At 46.3% G+C, this 20,564-nt stretch overlaps 1 protein-coding gene across 2 annotated transcripts in view; it reads left to right on the top strand.

Moving 5' to 3' along the window:
- Nucleotides 1-306: 306 nt before the first annotated feature.
- The window catches only part of CS (citrate synthase), a 30,335-nt gene continuing 10,077 nt past the window's right edge, over nt 307-20,564 (top strand). Inside the window, exons 1-6 of one of the 2 annotated variants that reach the window (XM_055246826.2) lie at nt 307-568; nt 14,351-14,401; nt 14,970-15,077; nt 17,183-17,248; nt 18,054-18,185; nt 18,439-18,627. In XM_055246826.2, coding sequence (XP_055102801.2) covers nt 527-568; nt 14,351-14,401; nt 14,970-15,077; nt 17,183-17,248; nt 18,054-18,185; nt 18,439-18,627 — 588 coding nt within the window. In that variant the 5' untranslated portion in view covers nt 307-526. Of the gene's footprint in view, nt 569-9,721; nt 9,804-14,350; nt 14,402-14,969; nt 15,078-17,182; nt 17,249-18,053; nt 18,186-18,438; nt 18,628-20,564 lie in introns of those variants that run through there. The other variant, XM_063621360.1, reaches the window with a different exon arrangement.

Here is a 20,564-nt window from a genome sequence, read left to right on the forward strand (position 1 = left end):
GTTTCCATGATAGCATATTACAGAATTGGCTCCAAGGACCTTCAGAGGTCGAGTCCTGGAGCGTCTCCTTTAGTATTCGCCTCAGAGATAACCCCAAACGTGTTAAGGTCAAAGGGAAAAGCCAAGAGGGAAGTTAACTGAGTTCTCAGGCACCTACTTAGCCACCCGCACTTCCCCGCCCGCCACCCATCCACCCTTAATTAGCCCTAATCCGGGCGGTCCAATCCTCCCCGTCACAACTGCTGTCAAGGGCTAAGGTCCCGCCCCGCTTCCATAACGGACCAATGGCCGGGCCCGGGGAGAGTCCCCTGAGAGGGGCGGGCTTGGGTTCCGGCCAGTGGGCGGGGCCTCCTTGAGGACCCCGGGCTGGGCGCCGCCGCCGGTTCGTCTACTCTTTCCCTGAGCCGCCTCCTTTCAACCTTGTCAACCAGTCGGCGCGGCCTCTGGTGCAGCGGCGGCGGCTCCTGTTCCTGCCGCAGCTCTCTCCCCTTCTTACCTCCCCACCAGATCCCGGAGATCGCTCGCCATGGCTTTACTTACTGCGGCCGCCCGGCTCTTGGGAACCAAGGTGAGCAGCGAGGGGAGGGAGCACGCCGTCCCAGGGTGGGGCTGAGGCGACCGCAGGCCCTCCGGCGCCGGGGTCTCCCTCCCACACCCGTGCGCACCCTGCGCGCCTTAAAGGACCCTGCGCTTGGCTGGCCGCCAGCCCTGCGTGAAGCTCCCAGGACCATGTTCCACGCTTCCCTTCTGGCTCCTGGGGGTGAAGTGCACGCCGTCCGCCCTCGGCCCGCAGTCTAGAGCGCGTGAGGAGGCCGACCCTGCTGTCACCCCGCATGTCTGAAATGAAAGGGGAAGGAATGCGTGGCCCTGAAATAGCAAGGAGCCGAGACAGGAACCTCTGGTAGAAGACTAGAGATGCGGTGTTCCACTGGAGTTACAGTCAGTTTTGTGGAGGGAGCGGGAGTGAAGAGATGTGCTCACTCTGGAGCAGTGGCTAATTTCGTCTTCTTTGTAGGAAGGGCCTTGTCAGTTCCCGAACTGCCTGTTTCCATTTCTCCAAGCCTGTTATTTAAGCCTTCGGTGACCACGCCAAGCACAAGAGTGGGTCATTCAGGCCCTCCTCTTTGTCCTTGGGACTCTTGCACTTTTTATATAGGAGGAGCTTGGGTGGGGTGGAGCACTTCTATACAACCTCCTGCATGACTGTCATACATGATTGCAGAAAGAACCAGAAAGGTGGTTCCACCAAACTGCAGGCCAATAAATGAAGATCCTTGGCAAGAGATACTAATGCCAAGGTCACATGACCGTCATACTACTTGGTTACCCAGGTTATGCCGTTCATCTTAAGTCTACTTTATCCAGGAACTTTCTCTCCTTTGGGGTCCTTTACTTGGTATTGATTGCCTTTTGGGTCATAGAAATACTGTTGCAGGTAATGATGCCTCCAATTTCAAATTGCAGCACTTTTAGTTCTAAGTAACTTGGCCCTTTTAGACAGAAACTGCTGTGCTGAGGGAGTCCCAGCCCTCTAATCCAAGCAGGGGACGGTCCCACAAGTGACCTTGACTTCTGCAAAGAACTTAGTTTTTTCTGCGGATAATTTAAAGCTGACAGCATCTGAAGGAAAGGAAAGTCTTAGGATGGTTTTGGCTTGCTATATGTAATTTTTTTTTTTTTTTTTTTGTGGTAGGATATTGCTCTGTCACTCAAGCTGGAGTCTTGTGGTGTGACCAAGGCTTCCTGCAGCCTCCACCTCCTGGGCTCAAGCAATCCTCCCACTTCAGCTTCCCAAGTAGCTGGGACCACAGGTGTGCACCGCCACGCCTGGCTAATTTTTTTTTATTTTTAGTAGAGGCAGCGTCTCCTTATGTTGCCCAGGCTGGTCTTGAACTCCTGAGCTCAAGTAATCTTCCTGCCTCGGCCTCCCAAAGCACTGGGATTACAGGTGTGAACCGCTGCACCTGGCCTGCTGTGCGTTATTTTTCATGGTTGGCACAAAGTGAAACTTGTAAGATTTACCTTGGTTCTTCCAGGCACCCAGTGGCAAGTACTAGCTGAGCATTTGGGAGATGCTTGTCTTACTTGGCTGTTGCTTCTCCTGCTGCTGGGGAAAAGGGTAAGGAAACCTCTTGGGAAATGAAGCAAGTTCTAGATAGCGTTTTGGCAGAAGGGGGGACACTATAATTAGCTCATTTCTGAGCTGCTGACCCAGACCAGATAGTCTAACCCTGCAGTGAATGTGAAAAAGCCTTAGGATTTACCTATTGAATTTATTTTGCTCCTTAAGCCCATAGGGAAGCTCAGAACACTTTTGGGATGACAGAGCTACATAATTATGGTACCATTATTTTCCTATTAGAGATGGCCTGACGATCCTAGTAACCTATCAGTTGAAAGCCATTAGAAGGCTTTTGACCCTTAAAAGTAGGCCAGGTGCAGTGGCTCACACCTGTAACCTCAGCACTTTGGGAGGCAGAGGCGGGTGGATCACCTGAGGTCGGGAATTTGAGACCAGCCTGACCAACATGGAGAAACCCCGTCTCTACGAAAAATACAAAATTAGCCAGGCATGGTGGCACATGCCTGTCATCACAGCTACTTGGGAGGCTGAGGCAGGAGGATCGCTCAAACCCAGGAGGCGGATGTTGTGGTGAGCCCAGATCGCGCCATTGCACTCCAGCCTGGGCAACAAGAGCGAAACTCCATTTCAAAAAAAAAGGCGGGGGGGTGGTAGCAAAGCCCAATAATGAGTTTATTGGACTGGAAATCTCCTGAGAAATAAGCAATATGAGCAGGATACCAAGAAGCTTGTTGGCTTGTCAGCATTGCTAGCACCTGCCTGCGCTTTCTAGCTTAGCCTGTGGATAATGGTAGTCATAATTGGTAATTTTACTTTTGCTAGTAAGGTAGACTTTGGGAAGCAGTAATTTCTCACCAGGGAGAACTGACTTTTACCACTTTGAGTCTCAGCGTCAGGTGTAGTTTTACTTTTCTGAGAATAAATTTTTTTTTGTTTTGAGACAGAGTCTTGCTCTGTCACTCAGGCTGGAGTGCAGTGGCGTAATCTCCGCTCGCTGTAACCTCTGCCTCCCAGGCTCAAGCGATTCTCGTGACTCAGCCTCCAGAGTAGCTGGGGTTAGCAGGTGTGCACCACCACGCCCAGCTAATTTTTTGTACTTTTGGTAGAGACGGGGTTTCACCGTATTGGCCAGACTGGCGAATTTTTTTAACCTTACTAGGAGACAAAATGTGAATTAGTCATTATTCTATTGTTCTACTTTCACTGTCACATAATTTAAAACCCCTGAGGTAGAGAGACATTAATTCAGAGAGCTTTGAGATTATTTGACTTCTTGTTTATCCAAATGCATTAATGCTAAGCAGTGGCCTTAGTATTATCTGTGGGTCAGTTTTGTGACATCAAAAATGTCTTTTCACAGATGATCTGGGTTTGGATTTGGGCTAGGAATTGAAGTAGGGCTACAGTTCACTTCTGGACTTTTGAAGTCAACATGCTTCACCAACCCTAGTTAAAGGGAACTGTCTCTTGAGCCACTGAAAATTGCTTCTCCAAGCTAGTATGTTTGAAACTGAGTAAATCAATTCAAAGATGTTTCTAGATTACTTCTTGACTTTTTCAAGACACTTAAATGCAAAGGAACCAATGGTTTCTTTACATAGGACTTATACCACTGTACAACATCACCTGTATAAGTCCTACTCAGAAATTGGGTTCAACACAACTGAGTTGGTTTTGTCCTGCAAAATATTTAGTTAGGTTTTAAAGCCCAAATTTTTTAAAGGTAAGGGCTCATATCTCTGTGCCTTCACTTTGACTATCAGCCTACCCAAAGTAACGGTGATTCCTTGATACTAGAATGGCAGGGGAAGCCTTATGGGGTGTTAGTGGTGAGATGATTGCTTTTGGTCTTCCTGGTGGCCTTTAGGTTGGTAGCAGGTGAATGAATGCATGGGGAGGCAGGAAGAATAGTATGGTAGGTAGCAGTGATAGAGTTGGCATTCCTGACTTAAAATCCAAGGGGCAGCAGAAGGGAAACCAGACTTGGTGGATTTCAATAAAGCCACACAATGATTCCTTCTGCCCTGTGTCAATGCTTTATGCAACAGAGTAGGATGTGAAATTTAAAACTGTAATGAGGCAACTGTAGCAATAGATCTTTCTTAGCATCTGATTGTCTTTCAGTTCTGGCTTCAACTGTGCTTCAGCTGCACAAATTCCTTAGTTCTCTGTTTTGGGTTTTTTTGGGGGTGGGGGGTGCTGGAGTGCAGTGGTGCAAACATGGCTTGCTATTACTACAGCCTCAACCTCATGGGCTCAAGCAATCCTCCCGAGTAGCTGGGACCGCAGGCACACACAGCCACGCCTGGATAATTTTTTTGTAGTTTTTTTAGAGACAGGGTTTTGCCATGTTGTCCAGGCTGGTTTCGAACTCCTGGGCTCAAGCAATCCACCAGTCTCAGCTTCCCAAAGTGCTGGGATTACAGGCATGAGCCACTGCACCCAGCCCTCTGTATTTCTTTTAACATGATGCTATTTTAAAAGGTCTGTAAACTCACAGTGGGCATTGTCACCCGTAATGCTTGTTTATGTTGCAGTTTCCTGGATCCTACCTTCAGATTATGATTCTGCAGAGTAGGATGGGATCTGGAAAAGTTTCTTGTAAATCCCAAAAGTGTCAGGGAGGTAAAACTTGTAAGAACTTTTTTTTTTTTTTTTGAGACAGAGTTTCGCTCTGTCGCCCAGGCTAGAGTGTGGTGGCTGGATCCCGTCTCACTGAAAGCCCCGCCTCCAGGGTTCACGCCATTCTCCTGCCTCAGCCTCCCGAGTAGCTGGGACAATAGGCGCCCACCACTGCACCCCGCTAATTTTTTGTATTTTTAGTAGAGATGGGGTTTCACCGTGTTAGCCAGGATGGTCTCGATCTCCTAACCTCGTGATCCGCCTGCCTCCGCCTCCCAAAGTGCTGGGATTACAGGCGTGAGCCGCCGCACCCGGCCGTAAAACTTCTAAGAACTTCTAGCAGAAGTAAGGGAATAGTTTCTAATTCCTGAGAAAGTATTATGGTGACAGATCCTATATTCTTTATTCACTAGTATATACTTAGTGTACACATAATAAGTAGGTGTTCAATAATTTTTTTTTTTTTTCTTGAGATGGAGTCTCATTCTGTCACCCAGGCTGGCGTGCAGTGGTGTGATCTCGGCTCACTGCAACCTCTGCCTCCTGGGTTCAAGCGATTCTCCTGCCTCAGCCTCCCTAGTAGCTGGGACTACAGGCGCATGCCACCACACCGGGCTAATTTTTGTATTTTTAGTAGAGATGGGGTTTCACCAAGTTGGCCAGGATGGTCTTGAACTCCTGACCTCGCGATCCACCCGCCTCAGCCTCCCAAAATGCTGGGATTACAGGCATGAGCCACCGTGCCCGGCCAAGAAATATTTATTAGCTAGGCATGATGGCTCATGTCTATAATTCCACCACTTTGGGAGGCTGAGGTAGGAGGATCACTTGAGCCCAGTAGTTTGAGATCAGCCTGGCAACATAGCAAGACCTGTCTCTTAAAAAAAAAAAAAAAAGTTCATTAAATTAAAGTACAGTAAGTGTTGGCCGGGCACAGTGGCTCACGCCTGTAATCCCAGCACTTTGGGAGACTGAGGCGGGCGGATCACTTGAGGTCAGGAGTTCGAGACCAGCCTGGCCAACATGGTGAAACTCCGTCTCTACTAAAAATACAAAAATTAGCCAATCTTGGTGACAGGTGCCTGTAATCCCAGCTACTAGGGAGGCTGAGGCACAAGAATCGCTTGAATCTGGGTGGCAGAGGTTGCAGTGAGCTGAGATCATGCCACTGCACTCCAGCCTGGGCAATAGAGTGAGACTCATCTCAACAAAAGAACAGGAAGTGTTCCTACTGAAAGGATAGTTTAATACTTGTGATTCCTGGCTGGGCACGGTGGCAGGCACCTATAATCCCAGCTACTCGGGAGGCTGAGGCAGGAGAATCGCTTAAACCCAGAGGGTGGAGGTTTCAGTGAGCCGAGATCGCACCACTGCACTCCAGCCTGGGTGACAGAGACTCTGTCTCAAAAAACAAAAATAGACTTGCAATTCCTTTCTGAAGATGGAAGCTGGAGGAGTATCTTTTGCAGTCCTCCTTACTGAGTGATCAGTGCATCTTTTTTTTTTTTTTTTTTTTTTTGAGATGGAGTCTTGCCCTGTAGCCCAGGCTGGAGTACAGTGGCATGATCTCGGCTCACTGCAACCTCTGATTCCTGGGTTCAAGCAATTGTCCTTTCTCAGCCTCCCGATTAGCTAAGATTACAGGTGTGCGCCACCACACCCGACTAATTTTTGTATTTTTAGTAGAGACAGGGTTTCATCATCTTGGCCAGACTGGTCTTGAACCCCTCACCTCAGGTGATCGGCCTACCTTGGCCTCCCAAAGTGCTGGGATTACAGGCATGAGCCACTGCACCCAGCCGTGATCAGTGACTATTCACGTGAAGAGACTGTTGGAAAATGACAATTAGGTAGAATTATTAAGGAAATGTCTGTAAGTATGAAGGAGGTCAAAGTATGAAATCTGTAGATTGCTCAGGCTTTTAAGTGGCCTGACCATGTAATGCCAAACTGACTTCCAGTATCACCATTGTGAAACACACACATTAAATGGCTTTAGTTCTCTGACCTGGTTCTGGGGAGAGAGGAGCCTTTGTCCTACTTGTGTTCGTGTTCTCTGAATGCATGTTCTTCCTTCTGCATTGGAAGTGTCTGTAGCACAGGATTTTTTCCTACTGGTTATTAGTGTATTGTGTTTGCTCCATCAGCTAAGCCAGTCCTGCTGGCTTGGCAAGCTCTGATCTTTTGTTGATGAAGGACGAAGTCCCTGTTAAAATCAGGAGCTTCTCCCCCAAGGTTTTTCTGTTTTGTTTTCTAATTTTTTTTTATTTTTTATTTTTTATTTATTTATTTTTATTTTATTTTTATTTTTTTTTGAGACGGAGTCTTGCTCTGTCGCCCAGGCTGGAGTGCAGTGGCACGATCTCGGCTCACTGCAAGCTCCGTCTCCCTGGTTCACGCCATTCTCCTGCCTCAGCCTCCCGCGTAGCTGGGACTACAGGCGCCCGCCACCATGCCCGGCTAATTTTTTGTATTTTTAGTAGAGATGGGGTTTCACCATGTTAGCCAGGATGGTCTCGATCTCTTGACCTTGTGATCCGCCCGCCTCGGCCTCCCAAAGTGCTGGGATTACAGCCTTGAGCCACCATGCCCGGCCTCTAATTTTTTTTAGTGTTATTATTTTGAGACGGAGTCTTGCTCTGTCACCCAGGCTGGAGTGCAGTGGCACGATCTCAGCTCACTGCAACCTCCGTTTCCCGGGTCCAAGCGATTCTCCTGCTTCAGCCTCCCGAGTAACTGGGACTATAGGCATGTGCCACCACGCCTGGCTAATTTTTGTATTTTTAGTAGAGATGGGGTTTCACCATGTTGGCCAGGCTGGTCTTGAACTCCTGACATCAGGTGATCCACCCGCCTTGGCCTCCCAAGGTGTTGGGATTACAGGCGTGAGCCACTGCATCCAGCCTGTTTTCTAATTTTTTAAATTATTTGTTGTAGAGACAGAGTCTTGCTTTTTAATTCGGAAATGCTGGGATTATAGGCATGAGCCACTGCGCCCAGCCTCCCCCAAGGTTTTAATGTTGGTTATGTGGATATGTGGTAGGACATATCCTGGATATGCGGAAGGACGGACAGAGTCTGGATGTACCTAGGATAGAGAATCAAAGAAAATTTGGCTTCTTGACTGTAGGGTGAGGGTGCCAGATGTGGAACAGTGATGGTAATAGGCTAAGGAGTAAGAGGAAAATAACCTATATTGAGTAAGTGGGGTTTTTTTGTTTTGTTTTGTTTTTTGAGATAGTCTTTTCTGTTGCCCAGGCTGGAGTGAGTAGCACAATCTCAGCTCACTGCAGCTTCAGCCTCCTGGGTTCAAGCGATTCTTCTGCCCAGCCTCCTGTTGGAAATGCTTGTTCCCTGGTGCCGTAAAGAAATAGCACTTGAACATAAATTTAATTAATTTAATTTAATTTACTCAGCAAGGCCTTTTTTTTTTGAGATGGAGTCTCGCTCTGTCGCCCAGGCTGGAGTGCAGTGGTGCAAACTCGGCTCACTGCAAGCTCTGCCTCCCAGGTTCACGCCATTCTCCTGCCTCAGCCTCCTGAGTAGCTGGGACTACAGGCGCCCGCCATGACGCCCGGCTAATTTTGTGTGTGTGTGTGTGTGTGTGTGTATTTTTTTAGTAGAGACGGGGTTTCACCCTGTTAGCCAGGATGGTCTCGATCTCCTGACAACATGATCCGCCCGCCTTGGCCTCCCAAAGTGCTGGGATTACAGGTGTGAGCCACTGCGCCCGGCCATCAAGGCCATCTTTATACTTTCTGCAGAAAGGGTACACGCCAGCAGTTTTGCCACGAGAGTACACTGAGCAAAGGAAACAGGGTCATTTATACCCTGACACATCCACCCTACTGCTGTGTCCAATTCCAGTTTCCATTTGCTGGAATGGGACCTCACATTTTGCATTTGTCCTGATTGGCTAGCAACTTAGAACTTTTTTTTTTTTTTTTTAGACCAAGTCTCGCTCTGTCAACCAGGCTGGAGTGCAGTGGCACAATCTCGGCTCGCTGCAGGCTCCGCCTCCCGGAGCTTCTCCTGCCTCGGCCTCCCAAGTAGCTGGGACTACAGGCACCTGCCACCACACCTGGCTAATTTTTTGTATTTTTTAATAGAGACGGGGTTTCACCGTGTTAGCCAGGATGGTCTTGATCTCCTGACCCCGTGATCCGCCTGCCTCAGCCTCCCAAAGTGCTGGGATTACAGGCGTGAGCCACCGCACCCAGCCGCAACTTAGAACTTTTGGCAGAGGAGAACAAAGGAAGGTGTGAGTCACCATACCTGGCCTCTTTCAATTTTTATATTTTTTCATCTTACCACATTTGAGGGCTACAGCCCACCTCTATCAGTAATAGCAGACTCACTAGAGGAGTTCTTGTAATGGGTGGCAACAAATGAGCTCTTAGTGGTTGTGGGGGAAACCTCTTCGTGATTGTGATAACCCCACCTCCACCCTATAGAGAATACTGGCTGTCAGACATTGTGAGCCAGGCCCTTGTCTTTGGAAGTAGCCCTCTCCATCTCTCCCCATGAAGGAGCTGACCTATTGAGTGAGATGACTGCCTGATTCACCTGAGAGCTGCTGTTCCAGTAAGGTGACTCTACAGGTGGCATGCATCCAGAAGCCAAAAGCCCAACTGTTACACCTCCAGGGTTAGGGGAGAAGCTGGGAGGTAGAAGTTCAGGGATGATTCAGAGGTTTGTAATCTACCTGTCTCATCACTCATCAATGAACATAACCTGAGTGTACTGTTCAGAGCCATTCAGCAGCTTTCTTTGGCAGCCATGGGGTAGAGGAAATGAAATGTAGCCTTTGGTGTTACAGTCTTCAAGCACCTCCTGTCTAGAGTCATTTGCTCTGCTGGTGGCCATTAGGGTTAGTTAAATTTGTTTCCTCTCCCTGAGGCTCCTCCCTTCTTGGTTCCTTAAAAAGAAAACTGGTATCTTTTCCTTGATGGCTGTTAAAAAAAAAAGAAAAGAAAGAAAGAAAATTGGAACTTTATTTTGTATTCCACAGCTAGAAGGAATTATCCATTCACCTCTGCCTCAAGCTTGACTGCTTCTTTCCTGGGATCCAACTCCCAGGAAGTTCTGACACTTGATGGTAGGTGATAGGCCAACACATTTCTAAGAAACAAATATTTACTGAATTCAGCTATGCACAAGGCACTGTTCTAGATGCTTTTATGAAAATTATTTAGTTTACTTAACTACTCTGAAATTGGCTTTTATTATTACCATTTTAGAAATGTAAAAACTGAGACTTAGAAATTAGGTTACATAGCCAAGATAACACAGGGGGAAAGTGGCAGAACGTTAATTTAGGACTTGGTCCTTGGTAATTTCATATCTCAACTGTTTGGATTCAGTAGGTCTGAGGCCCAAGAAATGTGAATACTTCTGGCGAGGAGGTCACATTTTAAGTAACAAGACTTGACTACTTTTGCATATATGTCCTTATTGGAGCCTGAGAATCAGACTCTGAGTTAAGTAGTGTGTTATCTTAATTATGGAAATGGGAAGAGAAATAGTAGTTAATTGTTTTCCTTTGGTTGTCTTAGTTAATTAGTAATGGAGCTAGGACTAGAACCCAGACTTCCTTTCCTAACTCCAAATCAAGTGCTGTGTACTCTACATCATTAGATAAAGTTGTCCTAAGTTGAATTTTTTCTACTCTATCCTTTTGAGCAATCTTACCAATGAATTGCTGCCTTTAAAATTCCTCTGGTAACTTTTTTTTTTTTAAGCTTCAGGTTTAGCAAAAAACATGACTGAACCTGACACCGAAGGGTGCTAGAAAGTGGCTATCAGGCTGAGTGCGGTGGCTCACGCCTGTAATCCCAGCACTTTGGGAGGCCGAGGTGGTGGATCAGAAGGTCAGAAGTTCGAGACCAGTCTGGCCAACATAGTGAAACCCCATCTCTACTAAAAATACAAAAAATTAGCGGGGTGTGTTGGTGTGCACCTGTAATTTTAGCTACTCAGGAGGCTGAGGCAGGAGAATCGTGTGAACCCAGGAGAGAGAGGTTGCAATGAGCTGAGATCGTGCCATTGGACTCCAGCCTGGGTGACAGTGCGAGACTCCTTCTCAAAAACAAACAAAAACAAAAAACAGAAAATCTGCCAGGCACTGTGGCTCATGCCTGTAGTCCCAGCATTTTGGGAGGCTGAGGCAAGTGGATCATTTGAGGTCAGGAGTTTGAGACCAGCCTGGCCAACGTGGTGAAACCCTGTCTCTACTAAAAAACTACAAAAATTAGCTGGGCATGGTGGTCGGTGCTTGTAGTCCCGGCTACTCGTGAGGCTGAGGCAGGAGAATTGCTTGAACCTGGGAGGCAGAGGTTGCAGTGAGCCGAGATCAAGTCACTGCACTCAGCCTGGGCAACAGAGCAAGACTCTGTCTCAAAACAAAACAAAACAAAGTCAGCTGGTTGCAGTGGCTCATGCCTGTAATCTTAGCACTATGGGAGACTGAGGTAAGAGGATCGCTTGAGCCCAGGAGTTCAAAACCAGCCGGGGCAATATAGCAAGACCCCCGTCTCCATAAGAAAAGTTTAAAAGATAAAATTAGCTGGCCGGGCACAGTGGCTCACACCTTTAATCCCAGCACTTTGGGAGGCCGAGGCGGGCGGATCACGAGGTCAGGAGATCAAGACCATCCTGGCTAACACAGTGAAACCCTGTCTCTACTAAAATACAAAAAATTAGCCAGGCGTGGTGGCGGGCGCCTGTAGTCCCAGCTACTTGGGAGCCTGAGGCAGGAGAATGGCGTTGAACCTGGGAGGCAGAGCTTGCAGTGAGCTGAGATTGTGCCACTGCACTCCAGCCTGGGAGACAGAGTGAGACTCCGTCTCAAAAAAAATAAAAAATAAAAAAATAAAAATAAAAAAAAAAATCACCACAGCAAACAACCACCTGCAATTAAAAGGTCTCTTGCTGGGCTGATGTAGTCTCTGGGACACGGGGCCTCTATAATAGGGAATCTGTGGGACTCTAAACCATGGAATAGCTTGAACAAGGTTAACTGTAGAACAATAGTTTGAACTTATTAACATGTTTTCTTTGCCCACTTTTTTTGTGAAAGAAAGGGCAAAGTTACATCTTCAGTGCTGGGTTCAGCTTCCTGTTTGCCCATGTAGGTGCAGGGCTATGAAGGGCTGTTTGTGCTGCCTATTTCTTGCTCAAATGATCCTCAGTAAGATAAGAGGAGACTCTTTAGGAAGTTAAGAAAAGGAGTTAAGGACAGCCCTGGTAACAACTTGAGGTGTTCCTCCTTTGCTTTGGGAACATACTGGCTTGGTCTATGCTCTCTGAATTTACCTTTGGATTGATTCTTGTAAAAGTAATCTTTTCTGGCTGGGTGCGGTGGTGCATACCTATAATCCCAGCACTTTGGGAGGCTGAGAATGGAGGATCACTTGAGCCCAGGATCACTGGAGACCAGCCTGGGCAACATAGCAAGACCCCATCTCTACAAAAATTTTTTTTTTTTTTAATTAGCTGGGTTTGGTGATGTGCGCCTGTAATCCCGGCTACTCAGGAGGCTGAGGTGGAAGTATCACTTGAGCCCAGGAATTGAAGGCTACAGTGAGCTATTAACATGCCACTATACTCCAGCCTGGGGGAAAGAGTGACCTTTCTGAAGGGCTTCTTTTCGTTCCTCCTCTCCACCCCAACAGAAATAGGGGAACTAAATTTTAAAAATTCTAAAAATCTGGGAGGTCGAGGTAGGCATATCACCAGATGTCAGGAGTTTGAGACCAGCCTGGACAACATGATGAAACTCTTGTCTCTACTAAAAATACAAAAATTAGCCAAGCATGGTGGTGTGTGCCTATAATCCCAGCTACTCAGGAGGCTGAGGCACGAGAATCACTTGAACCCGGGAGCCAGAGATCGCGCCACTGCACTCCAGCCTGGGCGACAGAATGAGACTCCATCTCAAAAAAAAAAAAAAAAAATCTAAGAAGCCTTCAGCCCTATAGAACTCTCACCCCAGGCAGGTAGCAATTTTTTGCACAGAGAGCAGTGCAGTAGTTACTAGAAAAGGTGTCTCTGGTCTTTTGACAAAAGGAGGACAGGTGCAGCCTTGCTCCAGGATTAGTTTATTTCTGTGTGTAATCTTCTAAGTTTGCAAAGCACTTTTATGTCCACTGTAATTTAATTATCATAGGACTATTCTGTAAGGTGTGTGGTGAGTATTAGAGCCATTTTATAGAGCAGGAAACTTAGGCTTAATTTGATTATCTCAATTTGTTTTCAAAATCTAGTACAGAAAAATTAATTTCCTTGCCTCAGGCCGTATTTCTAGTTAGTAACCTGATTGGTCATCTTATTTCAAAGTTGGTGTATGGCCGGGTGCGGTGGCTTACGCCTGTAATCCCAGCGCTTTGAGAGGCCAAGGCAGGCGGATCACCTGAGGTCAGGAGTTTGAGACCAGCCTGGCCAATATGGTGAAACCCCGTCTCTACTAAAAGTACAAAAAAATTAGCCAAGCGTGGTGGTGCATGCCTGTAATCCCAGCTACTAGGGAGGCCAAGGCAGGAGAATCACTTGAATCCGGAAGGTGGAGGTTGCGGTGAGCTGAGATTGTGCCATTGCACTCCAGTCTGGGCAACAAGAATGAAACTGTCTCAAAAAAAAAAAAAAGAAAAGAAGAAAACTCACAAAGTTGGTGTGGAACTTTTATTGCAACTTGACAATCTTCTCAGAGATGTATTTTTTATTTGAGGAAAAAAGAAACTACCTGTACACATAGAAAAGCATAAACTAGCTAAACTATTTTCTCTCTCTTTTTTTTTTTTTTTTTTTTTTTGACAGAGTCTTGCTCATTTGCCCAGGCTGGAGTGCAATGGCACAATCTTGGCTCACTGCAACCTCTGCCTCCAAGGTTTAAGCCATTCTGCCACCTCAGTCTCCTGAGTAGCTGGGATTACAGCTGCCTGCCCATACCACGCCTAGCTAATTTTTGTATTTTTAGTAGAGACGGGGTTTCACCATGTTGGCCAGGCTGGTCTTGAACTCCTGACCTCAGGTGATCCACCCACCTCAGCCTCCCAAAGTACTGGGATTACAGACGTGAGCCACCGCACCCAGCCAAACTAATTATTTTCTTTTGACACTTTTAGAAACTTTGCAAGTTTCCATTTCTGCTAATGAGTAGTTTTCTGTCAGCTTCTTTGTAGATAATCTTTGTGCTTTTTCCAGGAGGGTCAGAAGTACCGTTGTGAACGGCTGTCCTCTGCCTGTGGTCTTTCCCAGACTAGAGAGGTTGAAGTGCTGCCGAAAGACCAGGTGCAGGAGAGATCTTACTAGCAGTGTTAAGTAATTGCTCAGTTTCCTCGTTCGTTTTCCTTGGGGTCACTCAAAAATATTGACAACTGCCCTGTTCTGGAACCCAGATGATGGGAAAGAGTCTGTCTTCAAGGAATGCTAGTGAAGCTGTAGATGAAAAAAAGCAGTTAAACCTCCTGCTGTCTCCATAGTGGTAACTCCTTCCAAACTGTTTGGGGACTTTTACAGCTTTCTTATGTCAAACTGCCCTAAGAGGCTAAGATGAAGAGAGAGAGGTTGAGTCACTGTAATTCCTTCTTGTTAATACAAAGGAGGGAGGGGTAACAGTTACATAAGGTTTTCTTTTTTGCTTTGCAGAATGCATCTTGTCTTGTTCTTGCAGCCCGGCATGCCAGTGCTTCCTCCACGGTAAGGTTTGGAAAAGAAGACTAAGAATAAGAATCATTGCGGCCAGCCTGACCTTGGGGCAGAGGATTTGGCAACCACCTGGCCTCTTATTATCCTGAATATTTCCTGGAAGTGTTTGTTATTATTGTTATTGTTATAGCTGCTATTATTATTATACTACTATTTAACAAATAATTTACTCAGTGGTATAGTGAGATGGGAATATCAATACATTTGCCTAATTCTTTTAAATGTTTTAAATAGTGTAAAATATACATAACATAAAATTTACCATTTTAATCATTTTTAAGTATATGCTTTAGTGGCAGTAGATATGTTTACATCATTGTGCAAGCATCCACCTCCAGAACTTTTGTCTGCCCAAACCAAGAAACTGTTCCCATTAAACATTAACTCCTGATTCCTTCCTCCCCCTGCCTAATTCTTTTACTCTCATTGTGCAGAGTAGTTGACCAGACTTCCCTGGCAGATAAAGCCAACTTCTAAAAAGCAAATTCTTGACACCTACTTTGCAGGAAATCTAATAAACTTTTAGACCATCGCTTAGCCCTTCTACTTTTCTTTTTAGAATTTGAAAGACATATTGGCTGACCTGATACCTAAGGAGCAGGCCAGAATTAAGACCTTCAGGCAGCAACATGGCAAGACGGTGGTGGGCCAAATCACTGTGGACATGGTAAGGGTTATGTGGCTTTGGCTGGGAAAAGTAGCTCTGTAATGTGCTTCAACAAAAGTAACGTTCTCTCCACTGACTATTCAAAAGCATTCTGTCCCATAGGCCCTGTAGGACAGCTTTAGGATGACTTTTCCCCATCCTTCAGATTCTGAGCAGCTCAGCTGATAGTTTCTCAACAGTTTTTAGCTTATTGGTCTCCATCCCCTTCTTCTAGAATGGAACTCATTCTGTTTGTTTTGATTGGTTGGAATTTGAGGGTAGGGTATGTTGGGGAGTGGTTGAGTGGGCAGGAGAAAAAAAGTGAAATACAATAAGAAAAGGAATCAGAGGCAGAAATATTAAAGATAGTAGGCTGGGCGCTATGGCTGATGCCTATTATCCCAACATTTTGGGAGGCTGCAGATGGAGAATCACTTGAGGCCAGGAGTTAACAACCAGCTTGATCAACAAAGGAAGATACCATCTCTATGAAAGAAAAATTTTAAAAATTAGCCAGAGATAGTGGGATGCCCCTGTAGTCCCAGCTACTGGGGAGGCAGAGGCAGGAGGATTGCTTGAGCCCAGGAGTTCAGGGCTGCAGTGAGCCATAATTATGCCACTGTAGTATAGCCTGGGCAACAGAGGGAGACTCTATCTCTAAAACAAACAAAAAAGAAAGATAGTGATTTCTCAACTTAAAAAATTTCATTTCCAGGCCTGTTGCAGTGGCTCATGCCTGTAATCCCAGCACTTTGGGAGGCCGAGGCGGGTGGCTCACCTGAGGTCAGGAGTTCGAGACCAGCCTGGCCAACATGGTAAAACTCCGTCTCTACTAAAAAATATAAAAATTAGCTGGGCATGGTGGCAGGCAACTGTAATTCCAGCTACTCAGGGAGGCAGGAGAATCACTTAAACCCAGGAGGCAGAGGTTGCAGTGAGCCGAGATTGCGCCATTGCACTCCAGCCTGGGTAAGAGTGAGACTCCATCTGGGGGAAACAAAAAAAAAAGATCAGCCTGGGCAACATGGCTGGCAAAACCCTGTTTCTTTTCTTTTTTTTTTTTTTTTTTTTAAGACGGAGTCTCACTGAGTCACCAGGCTGGAGTACAGTGGCGTGATCTCGGCCCACTACAACCTCTGCCTCCCAGGTTCAAGCAATTCTGCCTCAGCCTCCCAAGTAGCTGGGATTACAGGCCCGCGCTACCATGCCCAGCTGATTTTTGTATTTTTCGTAGAGACGGGGTTTCACCATGTTGGCCAGGATGGTCTCGATATCCTGACCTCGTGGTCCGCCCGCCTTGGCCTCCCAAAGTGCTGGGATTACAGGCGTGAGCCACTGCGCCCGGCCTAAACCCCATTTCTTAAAAAAAAAAAAAAAAAAAAAAAAAAGAAATACAAAAAATTAGCCAGACATGGTGGCACGTGCCTATAATCCCAGCTACTCAAGAGGCTGAAGTGGGTGGATCACCTGAACCTGCAAGTCCAGGCTGCAGTAAGCCGTGATTGTGCCACTGCGCTCCAGCCTGAGTGACAGACTCTGTGAGAGGCTCTAGGGATCTTCCCTCCTCCTCAGCCTCCCAAAGTGCTGGGATTACAGGCATGAGCCCCACCGCACCTGGCCACAAAGTTTCTTTTTTTTTTTTCCTTTTTTTTTTTTTTTTTTGAGATGGAGTTTTGCTCTTGTCACCTAGGCTGAAGTGCAATGGTGTGATCTTGGCTCACTGCAATCTCTGCCTCCTGGGTTCAAGCGATTCTCCTGCCTCAGCCTCCCAGGTAGCTGGGATTACAGGCACATAGACCATGCCCGTTAATTTTTTTATTTTTAGTGGAGACAGGGTTTCACCGTGTTGGCCAAGGCTGGTCTCAAACTCCTGACCTCAGGTGATCCACCTGCCTCGGCTTCCCAAAGTGCTGGGATTACAGGTGTCAGCCACTGTGCCTGGCCACAAAGTTTAATTCTTTAGTAAGCTGACTCCTCAGACATCTCTCACCAAATGAAGTCTTACAAGTCTAAGAATAAATTTTCTCTCCCAGATCCCATGAAGCTCTAACAAGTTCTAGTCTGAATCATTCTGATTACTGGCCACAGTCTCTCTTTTTTTTTCCTTTTTTCTTCATCCTCTTTAGATGTATGGTGGCATGAGAGGCATGAAGGGATTGGTCTATGAAACATCAGTTCTTGATCCTGATGAGGTAAGACATTTTCATGTCAATTACTAATAATCATTAAGTTTGTGCAAATATGCAAACCGTGGATTAGACCAGTAAGGGTAAGCACAAAACAGAGCACCTAGCTTCATATATTGGAAGGTAGAGAAGACATATGTATGGAATAATTGAAGAACAAATTTACCTTTTAAATATATCAACTAGTAAAAATAAAAGTACAAAACCAGAAGTAAGTTATGTGAAGATTTAAGCTTTAAAAGTTCTGTTCTGGGCCGGGTGCAGTGGCTCACGCCTATAATCCCAGCACTTTGGGAGGCTGAGGCGGGCAGATCATGCGGTCAGGAGGTTGAGACCGTCCTGGCTAACACGGTGAAACCCTGTCTGTACTAAAAATACAAAAAATTAGCCGGGCATGGTGGCAGGCACCTGTAGTCCCAGCTACTCGGGAGGCTGAGGCAGGAGAATGGTGTGAACCCAGGAGGCGGAGTTTGCAGTGAGCTGAGATCGCGCCACTGCACTCCAGCCTGGGCGACAGTGTGAGACTCCGTCTCAAAAAATATATATATATATTAAAAATTATATTCTGGGCTAGGCATGATGGCTTGCCCCTGTAATCCTAGCACTTTTGGAGGCCAAGGTGGAGCATTGCTTGAGGCCAGAAGATTGGGACCAGTCTGAGCAACATAGCAAGACCCCACCTCTACAAAAACAATAATTAATTAACATAAAAAGTCCTACTCTAACTTGTTGTAAGGTCTGATGAGTAAGACCAGTCGTGTGACTTCCAGGCTATAAACTTGATTTGTAATTCTCTCTCTTCTCTCTCAAGGGCATCCGTTTCCGAGGCTTTAGTATCCCTGAATGCCAGAAACTGCTACCCAAGGCTAAGGGTGGGGAAGAACCCCTGCCTGAGGGCTTATTTTGGCTGCTGGTAACTGGGCATATCCCAACAGAGGAACAGGTAAAGCAGAAGGATGTTATTAGCTCTTCTCATTACCCTTCTTCATTGCCTTTCTCTAATCTCAGACACTTAATGCTGATCCGGCATTTATAGAGATGTGTAGTGAGGGGAAGGAATCAGAGCAGAGTTCTGCTGTGTAAATGGATTGGGTTGAACTCTCTTGGGTTTTCTTTACTCAGATGTTGCTGTCCTTTTTTATTTTTCTCCTTCCTTGTCCTTGCTGGTGTTCTGAGCACTGTCTCTTTTTCCACAGGTATCTTGGCTCTCAAAAGAGTGGGCAAAGAGGGCAGCTCTGCCTTCCCATGTGGTCACCATGCTGGACAACTTTCCCACCAATCTACACCCCATGTCTCAGCTCAGTGCAGCCGTTACAGCCCTCAACAGTGAAAGTAACTTTGCCCGAGCATATGCACAGGGTATCAGCCGAACCAAGTACTGGGAGGTAGGAAATTTGGGTGGGGTGATCGGTGTGTGATGGGGATTCAAAAGACTTGACTGAAGAGAGGGAAAAAATACAGAATCTTCAGAAAAATTACCTCCGAATTAATCAGAAACTAACTTAACAAATTTTCATTGGAAGCTTGTTTTTTGTCAGTTGTTGGAATTACAGAGCTAAGTAGAGCATGGTTTCTATCACCAAGACTGTTTGTTTGGTTAGGCTGACACACGTGTAAAAAAAGAAATTATTAAAATTCCATAGTCGGCCGGGCACGGTGGCTCATGCCTATAATCCCAGCAATTGGGGAGGCCAAGGCGGGCATATCACGAGGTCAGGAGTTCAAGACTAGTCTGGCCAATATGGTGAAACCCCATCTCTACTGAAAATACAAAAATTAGCCAGACGTGATGGCGGGTGCCTGTAATCCCACATACTCAGGAGGCTGAGGCAGAAGAATCACTTGAACCTGGGAGGTGGAGGTTTCAGTGAGCCGAGATCGCACCACTGCACTCCAGCCTGGGCGACAGAGTGAGACTCCATCTAAAAAAAAATTCCATAGTCTTGCTGTAACAGAGGTATGTACACACGGCTGTTGAAATGGAAAAGAGACCTAGGTAGGTGGCTCATGCCTATAATCCCAGTGACTCATGAGGCTGAGGTGGGAGGATTGCTTAAGGCCAGGAGTTTGAGATCAGCCTGGGCAACATAGTGAGATCCCATCTGGACATTAAAAAGGAAAAAACAAGAAAAGAAAAGGATGTGACTTAACTGCAGGGTCCCTGAGGAAGGTTTCACAGGGCAGTCTCACGCTAGCGCCAGAGGGTCACTTTCCCTCCCCATCTTCTTCAAATACAGAAAACTTTGAGAAATCTTACAAGTTGGGAGAACAGCAGTTGCAACTCTGGAGTCTAGGAGGACTAATGCCAGTCAGTCATGTTCTCGGCTAGCCAACCTAAGATACCCATCAGGAGTGGGAGAGTGGTTAGTATCCTTGGAGTATGCTCCAGATCCAGAAACAAATGAGCTTTATTCTCTGAAAATGAAAAGTGTCCTTAATAGTTTACAACTCTGGTTAGGGTATGGAAAGATTGTTTCTTATCCCAATGCATAGTACATAATTCCTTCCATCCTCTTCTAGTACCCCACAAACTCAAACACTGGGTAAAAGTACAAATGATCTGGCTAGGTTTACAGGAGAATGTACCATTTTCTTCTGTTTCTTTTTTTTTTTTTTTTTTTGAGACGGAGTCTCGCTCTTTCACCCAGGCTGGAGTGCAGTGGTGCGATCTCGGCTCACTGCAGGCTCCGCCCCCCGGGGTTCACACCATTCTCCTGCCTCAGCCTCCCGCGTAGCTGGGACTACAGGCGCCTGCCACCTCGCCCGGCTAATTTTTTTTCTTTGTATTTTTAGTAGAGACGGGGTTTCACCGTGTTAGCCAGGATGGTCTCGATCTCCTGACCTCGTGATCCGCCCACCTCGGCCTCCCAAAGTGCTGGGATTACAGGCATGAGCCACCGCACCCGGCCTTTCTTTTGTTTCTTATTTGGAGATAGGTAGTATAGGAACAGAAAATTTTCTTTTTACAAAGCAGGTACATTAAATGATTTTTGGCCAGGAGGTGCCAGCCACCAGGAAGGCCCTAAAGAGTTCACTGTGGTGCAAGACACAGAAGAGCATGATCCACTGCTCTGATGCAACCCCCTTGGGTCCTTGGCAAATCTAGATTCATTTAGTTGGTCAATATTAATTCGGCACCAACTGTGTGTGGAGAATTGTGTTTGCAGTTGAGGAAGACAGAGAGCATTTAAAATTGATATTAACTTGGTTGGCATTGGGGAGTTGGTATCAGAATGATGCAAAATATATACATTCACACCACATAAAGCATTTATTTATAAAGGCTTATTTATAAACACTTTAGGTGGTATGAATGTGTATA

This window comes from Symphalangus syndactylus, chromosome 17, assembly GCF_028878055.3.
Source record: "Symphalangus syndactylus isolate Jambi chromosome 17, NHGRI_mSymSyn1-v2.1_pri, whole genome shotgun sequence".
Classification (NCBI taxonomy): domain Eukaryota; kingdom Metazoa; phylum Chordata; class Mammalia; order Primates; family Hylobatidae; genus Symphalangus; species Symphalangus syndactylus.